The sequence below is a fragment of the Zosterops lateralis genome, assembly GCF_965231275.1.
Source record: "Zosterops lateralis genome assembly, chromosome: 2".
In the NCBI taxonomy this organism is placed as follows: Eukaryota; Metazoa; Chordata; class Aves; order Passeriformes; family Zosteropidae; genus Zosterops; species Zosterops lateralis.
The window spans coordinates 49992307-50011297 of NC_139763.1; the positions used below are offsets into that span (position 1 = coordinate 49992307).

The 18991-nt window shown below is 36.1% G+C and overlaps 1 protein-coding gene across 1 annotated transcript in view; it reads left to right on the plus strand.

The window, feature by feature from the left end:
* Positions 1–18991, plus strand: part of MYCBP2 (MYC binding protein 2) — a gene marked incomplete at its 5' end in the record, with an annotated part of 167550 nt that overhangs the window by 63328 nt on the left and 85231 nt on the right. Inside the window, 11 exons of the mRNA XM_083884892.1 lie at positions 2846–2965; positions 3679–3760; positions 9677–9794; positions 11735–11951; positions 12297–12456; positions 13809–13981; positions 15081–15206; positions 15297–15424; positions 17031–17122; positions 17972–18106; positions 18189–18272. Coding sequence (XP_083741018.1) covers positions 2846–2965; positions 3679–3760; positions 9677–9794; positions 11735–11951; positions 12297–12456; positions 13809–13981; positions 15081–15206; positions 15297–15424; positions 17031–17122; positions 17972–18106; positions 18189–18272 — 1435 coding nt within the window. The remainder of the gene's footprint in view (positions 1–2845; positions 2966–3678; positions 3761–9676; positions 9795–11734; positions 11952–12296; positions 12457–13808; positions 13982–15080; positions 15207–15296; positions 15425–17030; positions 17123–17971; positions 18107–18188; positions 18273–18991) is intronic.

Below are 18991 nucleotides of genomic sequence, written 5' to 3' on the forward strand. Positions count from 1 at the left end.
GATGAATGGTAAGTGAGAAATGGAGTATCACCACGCTTCCTGCTGGGGAACACTAACAAAATGCTTTTCCTCTGGTCTGGGCCAAGCAAGGGTCCACAATGTTATTTTGTAACAATGCTGGGTTTGGGGTTTTTGCCAGAGGAAGTCTCATTTAAACGTACAATTTCACTTGCTGTCGGGACTGAATGAGCTTTTTCTTCGTTCCTGGAAAGCAGTGGTTTTTGTGGCAGCAATATGAGCCAAGAGAACTTCTAAAGAAGCATGTTCAATGGAGGAAGAAAATTGTCTTCAGGAGTTAAGAATTTTCTGAGTGGTTGTATTCACAATTCTTGCTCTTACCTTCCCCAACTTTGAGATATCAGAGGTGAAAACCCATCATTGTGAAGTTGTTCATGGAACACATCCCTGTGTTAACAGCAGGAAGTACTTCATGACTTTTCCTTGGGGCTTCTCTCTTGGAGAAATGAAGTCAAAGTTCTGTTCAGTGGTACTGTAGTTGGATAACACTGGAGGTACTAACTTGCTCTGCTCAAAGGTTCCATGCATCCAACAAGAAGAGTCTCTGCTTCAGTAGGCTTTTTATGCTTCCCTTTCAGGAACAATTATTTTGATACTAAGTTTAATGAAATTAAAAAGTGCACAATTGTTATGCTTTCATTTGCAACTTTGGAGAAAATGAGGATATATCTAGAATTGAGTTTTATTTAAAGGTAGTATCACATATTTATCAGCCAAGAAAACAGCGGTCCCCAACTTTTTAGTAGTAATTTTTGAAGGCCTTTAGAGCAGGATGTTTTTCTGACAATGAGGCAGAAAACGCACATGTGCCTTTAAGTTTCTGCAGATCACCTAATACGCTGCTGTTCTGTGACCAGAAAACACCTGCTGCTACATTTTGCTAATGTGACTGCCTAGGTAACATGGTTGTTGTATGCCCAGTGTGTTTCTTTGGAGGTTCATGCAGCCATGACATGTTCATACTGGACTTGTGTATTTCTGACAGATGATTATTCAAGAGCATTTACACAGTGGGAGAGATGATATTTGTAATTATTCAGCAGTATCTGAGGAAGGAAGGGAGACAGGGGCCACAGGTAGACTTCAAGAATAATCAGTTGTTTTTCTGCTCCTGTCTGAAAAATTTGTACAGAATTGGGAAGCAGTAAGCCCAACTACTTGCTGAATAAGTAATTCTGGTGGCAATATCGGCTACTAGAAACCACCTCTTGATTACTTTGGCACATAGAATTTAATGCAAAAGTAGGCATAATAAGTTCAAAGATACTGTATTTGAGAAGTAGTAAAACTTAAGTTAAATACTTTGAGCTACTTAAGGCAGAATTACAGGACTGAGAGGAAAACTGTAATTCTGGGGGCCTGTTGTTGTTAAATGATGATTCTGTCTCCATATTTGCTTTTGTTAGTAATCTGCACACAGACCTTCAGAGACATTTCTTTTAATTTATGTTCAGTCTGGTAGTACACAACCTCAAAAATCCCATAGCAATTCTGAGAGACAGGTTTTTTAAACCAAGTCTCCATTCACATATATCCAGGATGTAGTGCATGTTTCAAAGGGATGCTTTACCTGTGCTTTTAAACCTAATTCCTCAAAAGCATTAGTACCTATATGCCCTGTTCCTTTACTGATGTGAACTACATGCCGATTCATGTAATTTCTATACCTAAACCATCACTAGAAAACAGCTTTATTCATAGATTTTTTAAAACCAGCATTAGCAAAAGTATGAAATTACTGTATCAGCAGCTTCTCTGCAATAAAAAGAAAACTTTTAGCAATATGTATGAAATCAGAATTATATTTAAAATTTTTGTAAGTCTGTAATTGCTATACTTCACATAGGGAATCATGAAGTCTTGAAGTTCAGACTTCCACTGATGATGATTCGGGAAAACGTGTAGAAATTCTAGGTATAGATCTAAATTAACAACACCTTGAATTCTTTGACCATCAGTTGTTTCCCTGTATGAGATTTGTTAACAGAGCAGTACTCAGAATTATCACAGAAAGAATGTGCAGTCTTCTATGTGCAGTTATTTTTTGGTTCATGTATTTGTCATTTCTATATGCTAGGTAGCATGTGACTAAAGTTTGAGATGATGGAAACATTCTGATTTCTGAAGAAGATGGTAGCTTGAAAGAAACTTAGGAGTAACACACTGCACTTCAGTGCTTTTGTCTGGTGTGGAGGCAGTTTGACTTTAGGAACCAGTATTTGGCTTCATACTTACTAAATACATTGATGCTTGCTGAAGGAAATCACAGAAATGTCTAAAAATGCGTGGAAGCAGACAGGAAACAACATGCTCTTGGTGAGTTGTCTGCTTTGTAAGAAATGAGCAGTTTTAAGTAATTGTCAGCTACTTAAAATAGGGGCTCTGTGGCTGAATTGGAGTTAAGTAAACTCCTTAAAGAGTAGGTAATTGGAAGAGGGAGACTAGGAAAACTAGCCTGTTAAGTTTAACTACAGTGCTAGCTACTTAACATCTTACTGAAGAATGAAAGCCATAGCTATTAAGCAAAGCTTCTGAAGTTTGAATTTTCTGTTTTGCTGGTTCTTTTTGTCTGCACTTTGGGAAGCTTCTGCTGTAGAGGATATTTTCCAATGTGTACCTTTATAATATATTGTTTAAAAATAGAGTTTCTGTTGTCTTCCACATCTGCTTTGATGCTGCATTTTGAGCTGTCTCTTTTGCTACTCTGTGAGTTCTCTCTTCTACCTTACAAGTGGTGGAGTGGGGAGTTTACTATTCTTGTTCTATTCATTCTTCTAATATAACTTTATTAGAATTCATAGGATATAATTGTAAGTTTTGTTTATAGATGGAAGTGGAGAAAGAGGTGAGAAGGATGCCAGCAAAATCACAACATATCCACCAGGGGCTGTCCGCTTTGACTGTGAACTGCGAGCTGTACAAGTCAGTTGTGGATTTCACCATTCAGGTAAAAACAAATCAATGTTAATTAGAGTACAGGTTTGATTTTTTTAAGGTTGTCAAATGTGTCTTCACTGCTTTGTGTTCAGTTTTTAATATGGAGGTATGCAGGAGTGCTGAAAGTTGAAAACGTGGTGGCAGGGTCATTTTGTAGAGTATCTTCAGGCAAAAGGGACCCATAAGGATCATAGAGTCTAACTCCTGGCACTACACGGGACCATCTTGAAGAATCACACCATGTGCCTGGGAGTATTGTCCAAACACTTCCTGAACTTTGTCAGGCTTCGGTGACTGCATCCCTGGGGAGCTTATTGTAGTGTCCAGCCACCCTCTCGTTGAAGAACCTTTTCTTAATATCCAGCCTAAACCTTCCCTGACACATTTCATGGCATTTCATTACATGCTCTAAAGTAAGATCACCACCTAAATCTCCACATCACCTTCCTGATTCCAGCAGTGAAAGGCAGCTCACTGTCCTTCAGTAGTGAAAAGGACTCTAAGTATCGTATATTGAGTTACATCAGAGCTTGTAACCAATTCTGGAGTCAGTTTGAAATATCTGCACGGCAGAGCTCTACTCCTGCATAGAGGTGCTAGATATGATGGGTTGTGGAATTTGGATCTCTTAAGAATCGTTAACTGCTACTCAGAAGGACAACCAGCACTGGTGCAGTGTCATGTCATGTATATATGTTGGAAAAATATTTTGTTGTTTTTCAGTGGTTTTGATGGAAAATGGTGATGTTTACACATTTGGATATGGGCAGCATGGTCAACTTGGACACGGTGATGTTAATTCCAGGTAAGCTGGTAATCAAAGGATGTGATTGTGTATAACTGTACTGCTGCATAAGAAATGGCTAAATTTCTGGTTCTCTGTAGCTAGCAAGTGTGAAAATTCAAATATAGACCAAGTAAAGTTTAAAAGGTCTTGGTCTGCATTTACTCTCCATAAGCCCCTGAATATATAGATACAATAACAATACTCTCATACTGTGTAACTAATTTATTTAATACATTAAAGCTTCTGTACATAGTTATTGGCATTGCTTGGATAATAGTATAAAAGACTTCTGTTTCCTTAATTCTCCCTGCATATATGAGAATTACATTGAAGTCTCATTAAGATTTCATTATTTCTGTAAAATAATACATATGCAATAATTCAAATAGTATGATATTTTAAACATAGATAAACCTGTTCCTGTCAAATCATTGATAAGAGTTCACAGAATATTCAAAGAATCACAGAATATTCTGAGTTAACAGGGGCCCACAAAGTTCATCGTGTCCAACTCTTAAGTGAATGGCCTGTATGGGGATCAAACCCACAATCTTGGTGTTACAAGCACTGTGCTCTGACCAACTGAGCTGATCTCAGTTCAGTTATGATAAAGTCTCATTTTTTGCTCATCAGTTATCTCCCAAATGAAGTCCCTAAGCTTTGGTCTCAGCTGCATTTTGTAGTCACTCGGTTGTTGGCAGAGGAGCAATGTGTGCTTTCTCTGTGGTCAGTGGAAATAAAGAAGTCAACAGAGCATGGAGAGGTATTTCATTAACCAGCCGCTGCTTACATGCTGTAAGTTTGCTTAGTAGCTCTGTAAACTTGGTCTCCATTGACAACAGTGAGAGCATAGATAATTCAATATAGGTGTCTTTAATGTGAAGCTCAATCTCACCCATAGTATCTCATGCTTAGAGTCTCAGCTATTCATTAAAGTAAATTAAAAAAAAAAAATTGTCCTGCCATAAAAGGAAATGTGATTTAGGTCTTTGGACGTGTACATATGCCATATAATGCACATGATGGGGGTTTCTGTAGTAGGAATCTTTGAGACTTTGTGTATGTCCAGTAATGCTTAGTATCCTTATGTGAAAGGCATAGAAAGGAACATCCCTGACGTGTCTTCAGTTCTCTCATTTCTCTTGTAGCAGTCAGATGAAAATTACTGAACATCTATCCTCCTAATCTCTTTGGAGGCTTCAAAACCCTTTCTTTTGTCAAGTTCCTGAGGAAATCTTCATCGTCTTAAAACCTGCATTGGATTCCCTAAGCCAAAGGGCGAGAGGGGAGAAAGAAAATACTCTGGAAATATTGCCTTGTGTTGGCTGCTATGCCTGATAGTAGCCTCTGATCTGTTACCCCTACTCAGTTTCCATTAGACTGGTGAATACAGTTTGGGTTTCTGTCTCTGATAGAGTTGTATCACAGACAAGTACATCGTTTTTGCTTCCTGGAAGTTCTTGGATATTTGTTTCAAGGAACAATGGCTTTAACTAGCAATTCAACTTGCTATTAGAATAAGACCAGTTTCTGTCTTAAAGATTGAAGAGATCCACACAGCAGTGACATTTGTACTGGTAACTTAATATCACCTATTCCCAACTTTGGAATCACTTGGCTTTTCAGAAGGCTTTGGAGCTATCCGCTGTATTTGTCAGTATTTCAGGTGGTAAACCCTACATCTATTGCTTATTTAGATAGAAACTGAGTGGAGATTGATAGTAGTTCCAAGTGAGATCCTAAAGGAGAATATGAAAAATCTTGTGCTGAAGGATAGTGCTTCACCATAAGTAGAAGCTGAGGAGGTGCAAGTGGCTTGGCACAGACCTTTGTATCATTGTACATCAGACTCTAGAAAGTATCTGAAAAAAAACTTGAAGAAATTTGGAATATGTCCTATGCATGAGAACTGGCTATAGTACTATATTGCTATTTAGCACCATCATTCAAATTATAATTTCTTCATTGATGTACTTCTTTTTCCAGCTTTAAGTAGAGATCTCTCCTCTGTCCTCACAGTAAGGGATTCAGAGAAGGAAACAGGGAATCCTTATGCAGAGTTCCACCTCAGTTGGGACGCAGTGGTGCTCAGATGGCCAGCTCCTGCCAGGTCAGTGGTATGTCAGTCATGCAGTGTGTCACATTGCCTGTATTGACCTCAGGAAGAGCATCATCTTCTAAATCCAGGAACTGATACTCTACTGTATTTCTGGGAGACAGAGAGAAGAGGAGAGAGGAGAAAAAAAAGTAATATTTAGGCATCCTTTCAGAGACGTTGGTCTTGCACTGTAAAGATTTAGTAGTGAGACTATATTTTTAGAAGTCTTGAAAATGTTCAAGTATTTTGAATTCTGAACATCTGTTCAGACATGCCTTTCTCCTTAATTAAGGAGATTCTGGACTCCTCGATTAGAATATTGTAAACATCATAAATTCTTCCTCTACTTCAGAAGGAATGAGGTAGATTACATGCCCTATCAGTAAGCTGGAAACATTAAATTAGCCTGTGTAGGCTTTTTGTTGTAACATCCACAGTGGCAGATGTTGATGAGCTATTCACATGAAATATTTGTCAGTTTGTGCTTGTATTCTCCTCAAATTAGATGCTGGTGAATAGAAACTCAGTGGAAGCAAGAGATACTTTGCAGTCTCTAGTCTTGGTGAAAAATAGCATGTATTGTGCGCAGGTAAGCAAAGGCCTCTTTATTGCTGGTGCTTCTCTCAAGAAGCTGGAAGTTAAAACTCCAGGATCTTTCTGATGCTGTTCAAAATTTGTCTGCATTTTTTTTGTATGAACTCGTGACTTCAGCACTGCAGTCGCAAGTACACGACCTGACAGTCAAGTTTCAGAAATGGAATTACTGAACTGGTACGATCTTGATAGGATTTTGCTTCCAAAGGTTCAACAGTAACATAAAGCAAAACTGATCAGACCTTCCATAGATGGTCAGCTATTTCCCACTTGAAGATAATGAATACAGACTATATTCTATTAAGAACTCCAGGGAGGAAAAGTGTGTTCCATCATCTCTGTTTAGGACCAGGTTTCTAGGTGTATTTTCTGATTATTTTACTCCAGTGGTAGAGTTCAGGTCATATTTACATCTTTTCACCAAATTTCTTCTAAAATGGACTTACTTCTAAAATACAAAAATATCCATTTTCGCTGTAACGAAGTTGTCCAACTCTGTTTGCAATGGGCAGTAGCTGATGCTGATTTCCCCTTACCCACTACACAGTAACAGCTCCAAGTGAACCCGTGTTTGCAGCACCACGGTCAGCTGCCCCAAGTGACATGTTTAGGGACCTGGCAGGCAGCTGTTGACTGTTGAGTACCATGGACAGCGATTGTTCAAACAGGCCGTGCATAATGACTTTTCAAAGACTACAGCTGCTCTCAGAAATGCCTACTGTTCAGGATGGAAGAGGATTTCCATGTGGACAGCCAGAATGCATCTGGACCGTCTGCAGGATCCTCCTGAGTTAGCTGATTCATGTACATCTGCTCAATTATTCAGCAATTGTTACTTTTTCCCAAGTGATCTCAGGTTACTTTCTCTATAGCTGAGGTTGGTCTTTTGTGGTTGTTCAAACATTCTGTGACTTCAACACCAGCATCTTTCCACTCCATCCCAGAAGAATAGTCCTTGTTTTGTTTGATTCAGTGAAGAAACTTTGATTGTTAAAACTTTGCCAGAGTGTCTCAGCTTCTTCAGTGTCTATTCTGAGCTTTCCTGTGTTGAGTTTCAGAAGTATAAGGAAACACTCAGTAGTATCACAGGTTTTAAATTCCATGTGTACTAGTCAAACCGGCTTACTGTATTTTTTGAAATCCCTCTTCCTTTTATGGAGTGAAAACTAGTTTTCTACAATTCATGTTTATTTTATGATGTAGCTAAGTATCTTATATTTTTTCTGTTCATTTCTAAATTAACTCTATTCTGAATAGTGTTGTTGGCCATTTCAAAAGCTGGGTGATCTTAATGAAAAAGCTATTTAAGAGGATAATGTATTTCATCTCTCTACATTAGATGCTAATTTGATTTTGTTCTGCTGTTGCCAAGAGACTATCAAACACAGCATTCATATAGCATTGCTGATGGATTCAATTAGAAAAACAGATAAATAGTTATGGTGATAATAGCTTAGTTTTTAAGCTTTAAAAAGATGAAATATTCACTGGTTTTTTCTTAATAAACCTGAAAAATAAATATGATTGATAATTCCATGCCTGGAGCTATCTTAATGTTGAGGGGGAGGAAGAAAAACCTTATGATAAAAATACTTCCTTTTAACAGGAGTGCTTTTGGATTAGTTACTGCTTATGATTTATTTATGTTTTGATGCCTTTTTGAGTTTTGTTAACGTTAATGAGAGACAAATATAAAGTTGGATTTTTTTAAATTTCATCATCGGTGCTGCTAAACTTTGCTCTGTGTCTCTGTATAATCGTAGTGATGTCCAAATCCATGTGCCAATAGACCAGCAAAAGCACCTAAATTTGACTGTCATGTTGTACATCCTCTACTTAATTTTATTCTGCCCTTCAGTCCCTCCATCTCCACTAGTTACCCACTGAGAGCTACATTTACCACCAAAGAATACTTTTTCTGTAGACCTGTGTTCATCCTTCTTCAGGTCATCAACCTATTTTTATGCTACATTCCTCTGTTCCACATTTTTGTATGTTCACATCTTCCCGTCTCCCGTTTTTCTGCTGAACATGATACTACTTCTTCCTCATACTTTCTTGGCGTCTATTTTACCTGTAATTCAGCCAAATCAGAATTTTGAGATGAACAGTCTTTTAGCACATCAGCTGCTAAACAATCACTAGGTAACTGTGGGCTGGCCTTTTTTTTTTTTTTTTTTTTAATTTTATTCTGGTATAATCAACTTGTTCTTATTTTAGATTAGCCTACTTTTGAAAGGCTGTGTTTGAAAGAAAGTTCACATAGTGCTGTCATCCTCTGTATAACTCTGAGCCCAGTTTTCAAACATAAAACTATGTGGGAATAACTTGTTCTTCAAATTCACAGTCTTTCTAACTCTGCAGGAAATATTAAGTCTAGGTAGGCATTCATTGTGAGATTCAAAGTCTTCTAGGTTTCTGTTCTCTTTGTTGGGATTGAAATAAAAATTTTAGTGTCTCATACTTTTTATCTTTTGTGCTTTTCTATTCCAAGTCATCAATTCAAGTTTTCTTTCTTGGCATCCTGAGCACCCTGTCATTTTTTTCCCCTTCATTTTTACTGAAATGAAAAGTTTATTTTCTTATGTCTGTCCGTATTCGGGAGACAAATGGATTAGACCTTTTCATATCTCTCTGGAAAATAGTTTGGAGAGGAATGTTTTTTATTGAGTTTGAGTTTGATGGGAGAAGAGCTGATGGAGGGGAGTAGACCTTTGTTTCTTTTATAATTCCCTAGACTGTGATCTTGAGAGTGCGGTAGCAATATTGCTTCTGGTAACTGTACTAGAGAATCAGCCATATAAGGCTTCAGTTGCTTCCAGGGTTTTTTTAAGTGCTTAAGTAGAGTTCTCAGAACATATTCTACTGCTACATTTCATTGCAATGTATTTTGTATTCATATAAAAATACACACATATATGTGTTAGTGTATCTACACAACTGTAATTCTAGAATTGTATATTAGATTAATAATTCTTATTCTATGCTAATTTCTGACTTTAACTGAAGAGAGGATCCTTGATCTGCTTCCCTGTAACAGAAGGGCATAAACTTAACTATCTAGTGCAGTCTTTCAAAACTCTGTTAGTTTAATTTGTAAGATGTTTCTTGGCTCTAATTTTCTGTAATATGTTAATCTAGTGAATATATTTCACAGCAATTGAAATACTTATAGTACTAATGTATGTTTTAAGTGTTGTGTGACCATGTATTGATATAGAATTAATTTTTTTTTTATATAGGGGATGTCCCACTTTGGTGCAAGCACTACCAGGTCCTAGTACACAAGTTACTGCTGGGAGCAACCACACAGCTATTCTCTTAATGGATGGCCAGGTTTTCACATTTGGAAGTTTCTCCGTAAGGAAATGTTACTTGCTTATGGGAATAAGCTGGTAGTCAATGTTGTTCAGAGACCTTTCAAGAATGCTTATACTTGCTCTTGTAGAGCTGTGCATGACTTCTGCATGTCTTCAGTGCTCATTATGTTTTAAAATGTAGCCTTTAATATTGTTCTGATTAGAAAAGAATAATGCCAAGAATTTTTCGGGTTTTTTTATATTTTAATGAAGATCGTGATTTAAAACTGCTATTTTATAAGGTGCACCAGTTTTCTCAAACAGTTACTGTTTCAACAAGCTTGGTTCTAAGTAAATGTTGCCAATTGTGTTGTCTGTCTCCATCAGGTAGAAAAACGTTTCCTGGTTTCTTTCATAAAAACAGCAGTGAGTTGCAGAAGTTCTGCCTACGCTTAAGGGGAGGGGTTATTGCTCAGTATAACATAGCACAACTCCAGTAGTCTTCTTTCATATCCACATGGTGTTTATTTTCCCATGTCCGTGTGGAATCCTTTGTTATATTCACTAAGTAAGCATTTAAACATTGTTCAGTTCCCTCTCTGCCTCCCTGTGTTTGCAAAGATGCCCCTTGCAGAGTCGATCTGTTGTTTGCATGTTCCCTCCAATGTTTTTATTGGGATCTTTTTTGCAAAAGCTAGAATGTAGATATTGAGATATTTTTACATGCTTTAAAAACTATGTACCACCAAACACAACAGAAGAGAAATATCATCTTTTGAAATTTTTTTACCAAAACAAAAAAAGGAAAGCTGAATTTCTGGAAGCAGAAAGTCATAGTTTGAATTAAAATTGAGTAATATTTTGTTGTTTTTCAGACTTTAAGCAAGAGCTTTGGTGTCTGTGTTCCTGTTAAAACCAACATGGACATGTACAGGTTTAAGCTTTGTTGTCTTGCAGTGAGACTTGGCCTCTGAAAAACCAAGCTCACTCTCGGAAATGGAATATAAAAGCTTGACAGTTGACAGAGGATTTTTTTCTCCTTTCTCCAAAAGAAAAAATAAGTTTAGGCCATATTTAGACCTCTTGTTTTTTGTGTCTGTTCTTAATAATGTAGTGCTTGAAAGTTTGCTGAAAGCTTCATAAAGTCAAGACAAAATCAACCAAAGCATGTTACCTGAAAATGTCTTCACTAGGTTTACTTACTTATATTGTTATTAAAAAAGAAAGATGAGAAAGATGAGTGCGCTGAACAGAAGACATTTGCTGTATATACGTTTTTCTCTAATCATTTAAACTCCATTGGCATGCAATCCATTTTCTGTTCCTGAGGGAGGTATAGGTGGAGCATGAGCAGATTTCTGGCAGCAGTTCTTTCTATGTGCTTCAGTGCAGTATAAGAACTGTTGGTCCGTCTCAGCAACTAGTTGTAGATATAGGTAAGGCCCTAGATCTCCAGATAAGAGTTAATGAGTGTGTGCAGAAGTGCTTGCTGGGCACTTTATGCTTTCTTTAGCTTAAGTTTGATGTGCTAGTCGATTTCTAGGTACTTTGAAGAGGTATGTGCTCTATAAAACTTAGTCCATATCAGTTTAGAATTGAATGGAACTTGGACTGTCTATCTGAATCTGTCTGAATCTAGATTATTTCTTATTAATCTATTCCTTAGATTAGCACTGACATTAGTCAGATATTGAACATTGTAGGAAAATAATACTTTTATATTTGATTCTGAGGATGGAGAGGAGGATTAGCCATCATAGAGAGTTTGAGTTGTATTTAACAAAAACTGAAAAACCTAACTGAAAAGGGAGGAGTTGATCTGTCAGTAACTTGTAGGTAAATGTGTAACACTTCACTTGGAACAACCATTGTGTTTTGAAGGTAGTTTTGTGGTAAATCCTCTCTTCCAGCTTAGCAATTTTTTTGTGATAAAATTATTGAAGTAATTTATCCATCTTTGAGACTTACTGTTATTTACTGATTCTTGCATTCCTTCTACAGAAAGGTCAGCTTGGCAGGCCAATTCTGGATATGCCCTACTGGAATGCAAAACCAGCGCCTATGCCGAACATAGGCTCCAAATACGGGCGCAAAGCTACGTGGATTGGAGCAAGTGGAGACCAGACTTTTCTCCGGATCGATGAAGCTCTCATTAATTCTCATGTGCTTGCTACATCAGAGATATTTGCAAGCAGGCATATAATAGGCAAGAACTCTTGTATTATTTTAAATGCTTGTAGAAGTACTGGAGAAGAAAGTGGGTTCAGTTGTGTAAACAGTAGAGGAGCAACAAGTCAAAAACATGGATGGAGGGAACGAAAACATTTTGACCTTCTAGTTCTACTGCATATGATGATCCTTTCTTTAGAAAGATGAGTTTTATTAAAAATAATAATGTAAAAGTCTAACCTTCACTTACATTTAAATCTTACTACCTTTTTTTTTTTTGTTGTCGTAGCGGTATGTCTGTTCTTCTCTACTGTATTATGTAGCATTTTCTAAGCATGAAACATAAACGAGTGGAGTCTTCATGTTCATTTGCTCTTTCTTCTCCCTGATCTAGGTTTAGTACCAGCTTCAATATCAGAACCTCCTCCTTTTAAATGTCTTCTGATAAACAAAGTAGATGGCAGTTGCAAAACATTCAATGATTCTGAGCAGGAAGACCTTCAAGGTTCTGGTGTGTGTCTGGATCCTGTCTATGATGTTATTTGGAGGCAAGTGTGGATTATAGCTATTAAAATAGTAATACAGAAATAGCTTTTAAAATATTTTGCAAGGCTGGAGATTTGATTATACTTATTTTCTGTGTAAATGAAAAAGAATTTTTGATCTTCCATAGGTGTTTTTCACATTTTTTGGATGGTTTGTTCAAGTAAGCCCCAAAGAAACATGTTCTCTTCCCGGCATTTTTTAAAGTCTTTTTTTTCTCCTTGCATCATTCTCATTTCAGTCTCATAATATTTTACTACCTTGCAGTATTTTGGGGACTGTGGAACTAAATCTAGAGTTTAAATACTTTAGCTGCAGATTTATTTCTCTGTCATAGCCTATTCTTGTTCAATAGAAAATACTAAAACAATCTGAAGAAGAGACATGTTAATAAATATGCCTGTGACTAGTTAAATACTTGGTATATTACTATTTCTGGACATTTTAATTCATGACTGTTTTAATTATGGATTCAGTTTATTGTACAGAGACAGCATTCTGATGATGTGCAGCTTAAACATTCCTTGAAAGCTTTGTGACTTAATCTCTTAGTGAAATTCAAGTGGTTGTGGAATGTCATGTGTGTATAAATTTGAACATTGCTAACTTGTTAAAATCCTGAATACATATAGTGCCTTTAATGTTTTTAGTTAAAACTATTTCCGTTCCAAAACTTTCTCCATGAGATTTTTGAGTGTACCAAGTGAAAATTCCTTTTGTGCTTCTTCAGAACACTCCCATAGACTTATGTCTTTTTCCCATTTCTTCCTTTTTCACAGTGATTTCAAAGATTTCATTTTCTTTTTCTAAGTGTTAATCTGTATTATAGAAAGTCTTTGTATTCCCTTGTTTATGCTGCCCTTTTTTATAATCCCTTAAAAACTCATGAGGTGATGTTACCCATTTAAAAAAGCCCAAACAAAATATGTTGGATTCCTCAAGATTTTTTTTCTCTTATTTGTAAGTAAGTAAGCCTTTTACTTTCGCTTTGCATCTTTAGAATTTTTGAGTATATCTGCCATTCTGTTTAGTACTTTGCTAATTACTAAACTAGCTTCTTAATAGATAATACTGTTTTAGTATTTGTTAGCATTGAGAAATGTCTTAACATTTTTTGACATTTCTAAACTCGTAATATGATTGTTTGACTTGAAGTATAATAATAGTTTTGTATCTTTTCATTTGCTGGAGTGTTAAGCCAGTGAAGTTTTCATGTATTTGAGATAGTGATACTCAATTTCATGAGTTAATACCAGCAGATGTACAATTTACATCTAATATCTTAAAATTTGAATTATTGGTTAGGTTTTGTATTTTTTCAGTAGATTAAGGGTTTTGTTCATTTTGTTTTCTCTTGCTCTAGATTTCGCCCCAATGCCAGGGAGCTGTGGAGTTACAACGCAGTAGTTGCCGATTCCAGGCTTCCCTCAGCTCCAGACATGCAATCCCGGTGTAGTATTTTGAGTCCAGAACTTGCTCTGCCAACAGGTTCCAAAGCTCTGACCACCAGATCTCATGCAGCTTTGCATATTCTAGGTATACATTTATAGTTCACTGTTCAGAACCTTAGATGAAATAAAGTAACATAACTTAATGTATAAACAAATTGTAATCTAAAATGTTCCTGACTTTTTCCATTAAAATTTTACTTGGTAGCCTTTCACCATTGGTCTTAATTTTTATGATTCGGCTGCTGCCAAATCTTCTGCCATCTTAAGAATATTAGAGGATTTTGGAGTTCTGGTGGAACTTGCTCTTAGATGCCAGCATAATAAAGTAAGAGACCTTCCTAGATGATCTCTTTGGACAGTCTGCAGAATAAAGTCAGTACTCATAACCTGTAGTCTCAAAAAAACCCCACCCAAATCTGAAAAAAGTGCTCTTCAGTAAGTTATTTTTATTTTAAAGTAAATGCAGTATATAAAATTAAAGTACAATCCTTGCAGTTTTGTATAATGAGTCACTAAGAAAATTATGGTTTCCTTTTGTCTTTTTTTGTAGTCCAAAAATGCAAAAATTTATTCCTCTGTGTTCATGTATAAACTGGCCATATGCAATGTACCCAGTACTTCAAAGCACAGCTTTGGAAGGGATTTTAACTCACTTGTCCACTGATTTTGATAAGTCATCTGTTCCTTGATGTGCTCACTTCATTATGTGCTAGAGATGTGATAACTTTCAACATGAACAGTACTTTTTTATGTCTGAGTCCAAGTCAGATGTGTAAGGTACCCATGTGCATGAAACAAAACACCTTTTGTGAAGACTTTCAAAGCTGCTCATAATTCAATTCCTACTTCAACTGTTTGGGTAATATTGTAAGTGTAGACAGGAAAAAAATTGTCACTGATGATTTATTTGCCATTGGAGGAGTTGAAAAGTAGGTTTAGTTACATTTGTTTGCTATTCTGGATAATAAATTAAATGGAGTCAATCTTCAGTAGCAAGCCTTGAGATTCTGCAGCAATGACCCTTGACCCAGTCAAAAGTATAAAGCTACTCTCTAGCATGTGTGTGGTTTAGGGATAAAACAGTTAGGTTGCTTTGATTTTCTTAACTAGTATTCATTTCCATTTCAATGATTATAATCAACAGTGAGAAAATTTGGGTTCTTTTTGATTTTGCTTTCTTTTAGGTTGCCTTGATACTTTGGCTGCTATGCAGGACTTAAAAATGGGTGTTGCAAATACAGAAGAAGAGACTCAAGCAGTAATGAAAGTATATTCAAAAGAAGACTATAGTGTGGTTAACAGATTTGAAAGTAAGTACACGCTAAAATTTTATAGCAAAAGCTGATCAGGTTGCAGAACAAAAGACTTAGTTATATTTTTGTTGGGGCTTTTTTCTGCAGGTCATGGAGGAGGCTGGGGTTACTCAGCCCACTCAGTAGAAGCCATCCGTTTCTGTGCTGATACTGATATATTGCTGGGTGGTCTTGGTCTTTTTGGTGGTAGAGGTGAATACACTGCTAAAATAAAGGTAGGAGGATTTGTTTTCTTTTAAGCAATATTATGTCTCAAAATCACAACTTCAGTGATGCTATCTGAAACCATGATTAGCTTTATTTCTTGATGAATGAGTGGTTTACTATATGTGGAAAACATGCAGGCACTGGATGAAGTAGAGAGCTGAGAATTACCATTCTTACTTCTCATGAATTGGCCCATTCTTACATTCACTAAATCCTGTGCCATCTTAGAGATATCTTAGGCAGGTATTTTAGTGATCTGAATGATTCTGTGATCTATTTATACAAAGCTCCAGGGTCCACCAGCAGAAAATTGGTGTTGTGGACTTCAGGTTAAAATTGCATCCTATGTGATTCTGTTCTCAAAAGCAGAAAGAGTCCTTATGAGGAGCCATTGCTTTCCACTTTCCTTGCCACTTCTTCCTCAGACTGTTGTCTGGATAGCTTCTGGGCTGGGATTCTTCAACTGAGAGCAAATGGCACCAAATACAATTAACTCTGTGCCAAATGTAGGCATGATCACAGGTGGAGCATTTGTGCTTATTTATTTTAAAATAAATAAATCTGGCTTTGGATAAATAAACCTCACAGAAACACACACTGTGGTGTCAGCTCTGGTTTTGGGTAAGTGTTCTCTGCTCCTATATTTAATAAGGATTTTGGTAAAAAAAGATGTTATATGTGAGATTTCTATTAGATATTTGGATATTCATAACATTTGAATGTTGTTATTTGTCCTTTAGTGGATTATTGAGTCTTCTTTCTCAACTTTCAGATGAATAGGTATTGGGGTTTGTTCTAGGGAAATGGATGACACGCTTAGCAGTAACATTTGCATAAGTCAACAGGAAATCCAGTATAAGTAGTTGCATTTTATTCTTGTTTAACATAGTGACTGAGACTTGCAAATGACTAAGTACAGTCAAGGAATTTATCGTTAGTCATGCTTTTTAAATACCAGAGGTATTTAATGTTACGATAATACTCTAATATTATCTTTTCAGTTTGTTTAGGATTAGCTTATAGCCAAGACAAGATTTGCCAGTCCTGCCAGAAATAAGCTGTGTATTCAATAGGTGTTTGCAAGAGGAGTAATAGACATGTGTTGTGGTCCTTTCTCAAAATCATCAAACAGTAGAAATTATTTTTAAGTATGAAAACAAAGTTGTCTTAAGTATCATGTTTTGTCCCAATCACCAACTGTTCATAACACTATTGACAGTCTCTGCTAAACTGTCAAGCTGTCCTTTTCCAGAGAAGCTGAGTATATCTTAATGTTTGTGTAGTGCATTTCAGTTGGTTATGGAAAACCTGCAACTTCTGCCCAACTTTGCCTTTTTTAGATACTCTGCTTTTGTCTTGTTTGCAAGATTTAGGGAGTTTCTTCACTTAAAAATATTTCTGGTCATAAGGCTGGGAGGTCAGTGTCAATTGCTATTTCTTAAGAGTTAATGCCTGACTTCCAAATGGAATTTTGTCTGTCAGTGATATTAAGTAGTAGTTGTTTTTGGGAAGGAAGAGTAGTATACTATTTCTAGAATGCCAGACAAGAAAAAGTGATATTATGAGATTTTTAACACCTAAGACATAATTTTACCTTTTTTCTTACTTCACCAGTTGTTTGAATTGGGTCCAGATGGGGGAGACCATGAGACAGATGGAGACCTCCTTGCTGAGACAGATGTCTTAGCATATGACTGTGCTGCCAGGTAAGATGCTTAGCTTACCTACTTACACCTGCTTTTTGATCTTTATTTTTGTTTCACTGTACACATTTTAGTATCACTTTAAATATCAGCCAAGATGGTCTACATCATTAGAGTTTTATAGCAAATGATGTAAAACACTTGAATTGTGTAGGGAAATAGTAAAACACGACATATGTCCCCAAACCATTATGGTATTTAAATTAAAAGAAGAAAGATTCTTGCTCTTCTATAAATCCAAGTCAAATCCCATCTTCCTGTTTTGAGACCACAAGACAAAATATTGCAGCAGCTCTTTTGTGCATATGGTTGGGGTTAGCCATGTTGCAGCTGCTTTTTCATTCCCTGTAATGAAGTAATTTAAATTTCATTGGATACATGGTTAATTCTTTCAGGTTTAAATCTTACATATCAATCCCCTAAATATATATTCTATTAATTTCTTTCATACTTACTGTAATTACTAAGAATTTATGTATAAGTTCTTGTAATTTACATTTTCTGAAATCACTATTATGTAATACTTTATAATTAATACTTTGCTTGTAGTATTATATATTAAATGTAATTGGGTTTGTGTGTTAATTTAACTTAATGTCTCCTTACTCTCCTTGGCGTTGATGATTATTTCACAGTTCTAGATCAAGCATGACTTAGGCATTTGTAGGTCATTCTGGATTACTATTTTTTAATTATTACAACATTTTTGGAATAAAAATTTTTGGGTTTTGAATATAAATAGATAAAAATACCATTGTTTCTCAATTTCTTTTATAATTAGAGCATGAATTGTTAAAAGTTAATATAAAAAATAATTCACATCTAACATTTTCCAAAATTTACTTCTCCCAGGGAGAAATATGCAATGATGTTTGATGAGCCAGTACTCCTGCAAGCTGGCTGGTGGTATGTAGCCTGGGCAAGGGTGTCAGGACCTAGCAGTGACTGTGGATCTCATGGACAGGCCTCTATTACTACAGATGATGGGTACATTTTTTTTCTATATTTTCAATTGAAAAAGAACAGCTCTAAGAAGACTTGAATAATAACTGTGTTATTTCTCTTTCAGTGTTGTATTTCAGTTTAAAAGTTCCAAGAAATCAAATAATGGTACAGATGTGAATGCGGGGCAGATTCCACAGTTACTGTACAGGTAATACCTTAACCTCTGGAATAATTTACTGACATGTTTTGTTAAATAGAGATATTAAATTAATTAAAACCATGTTTTGTGAAAATATCACTGTATTAAGTGAAGGAAATCAGTATCTGAAAAATGTAGGGAAAATTTTATGTCTTTGAGAAAAGTAATGAAATTATACTCACATTTACTTCCTTGCTATTTTCCTTGCAGTCATCCTGCATGAGTCTTGAGATTTTCATTTACATCCATAGAACCTCACGATTTCATATAACATGAGTGATATTTTTTGCTAGTTGGGATGTGCTCTATTTGGTCACTCTCAGTTTAAGAACTGTATACTCTGGAGCAGATGATGTTAATGAAACAAAGCCAAAATTAACAGTGAGCTGTGCTTTACAATACGTTACCATAAACTTATCATTGCCATGATAAATGTTATGTAGGTTTTAATAATCAGGAACTCCTTCACTGATAGTAATTTTTACAGGTTTCCTCAGATGACATTTCTTTTATATTTTGTGTGTGTATTAATTCTCCTGGCCTCCATTCTGATTCTGAAACTTAGAATTCTTTCATACCAATTCCCTTCTATGTCCTTTCTAAGCATGTCCTTTTCAAAGTTCCTTCTCAGAACAGCTCACTAATGCCATTAAGCTTTCTGTCCATAGATGCCCTGTCCCTCCAGGTGAAGATTTCATTTTGATGTATATGAAGTCCTGGCATGACAA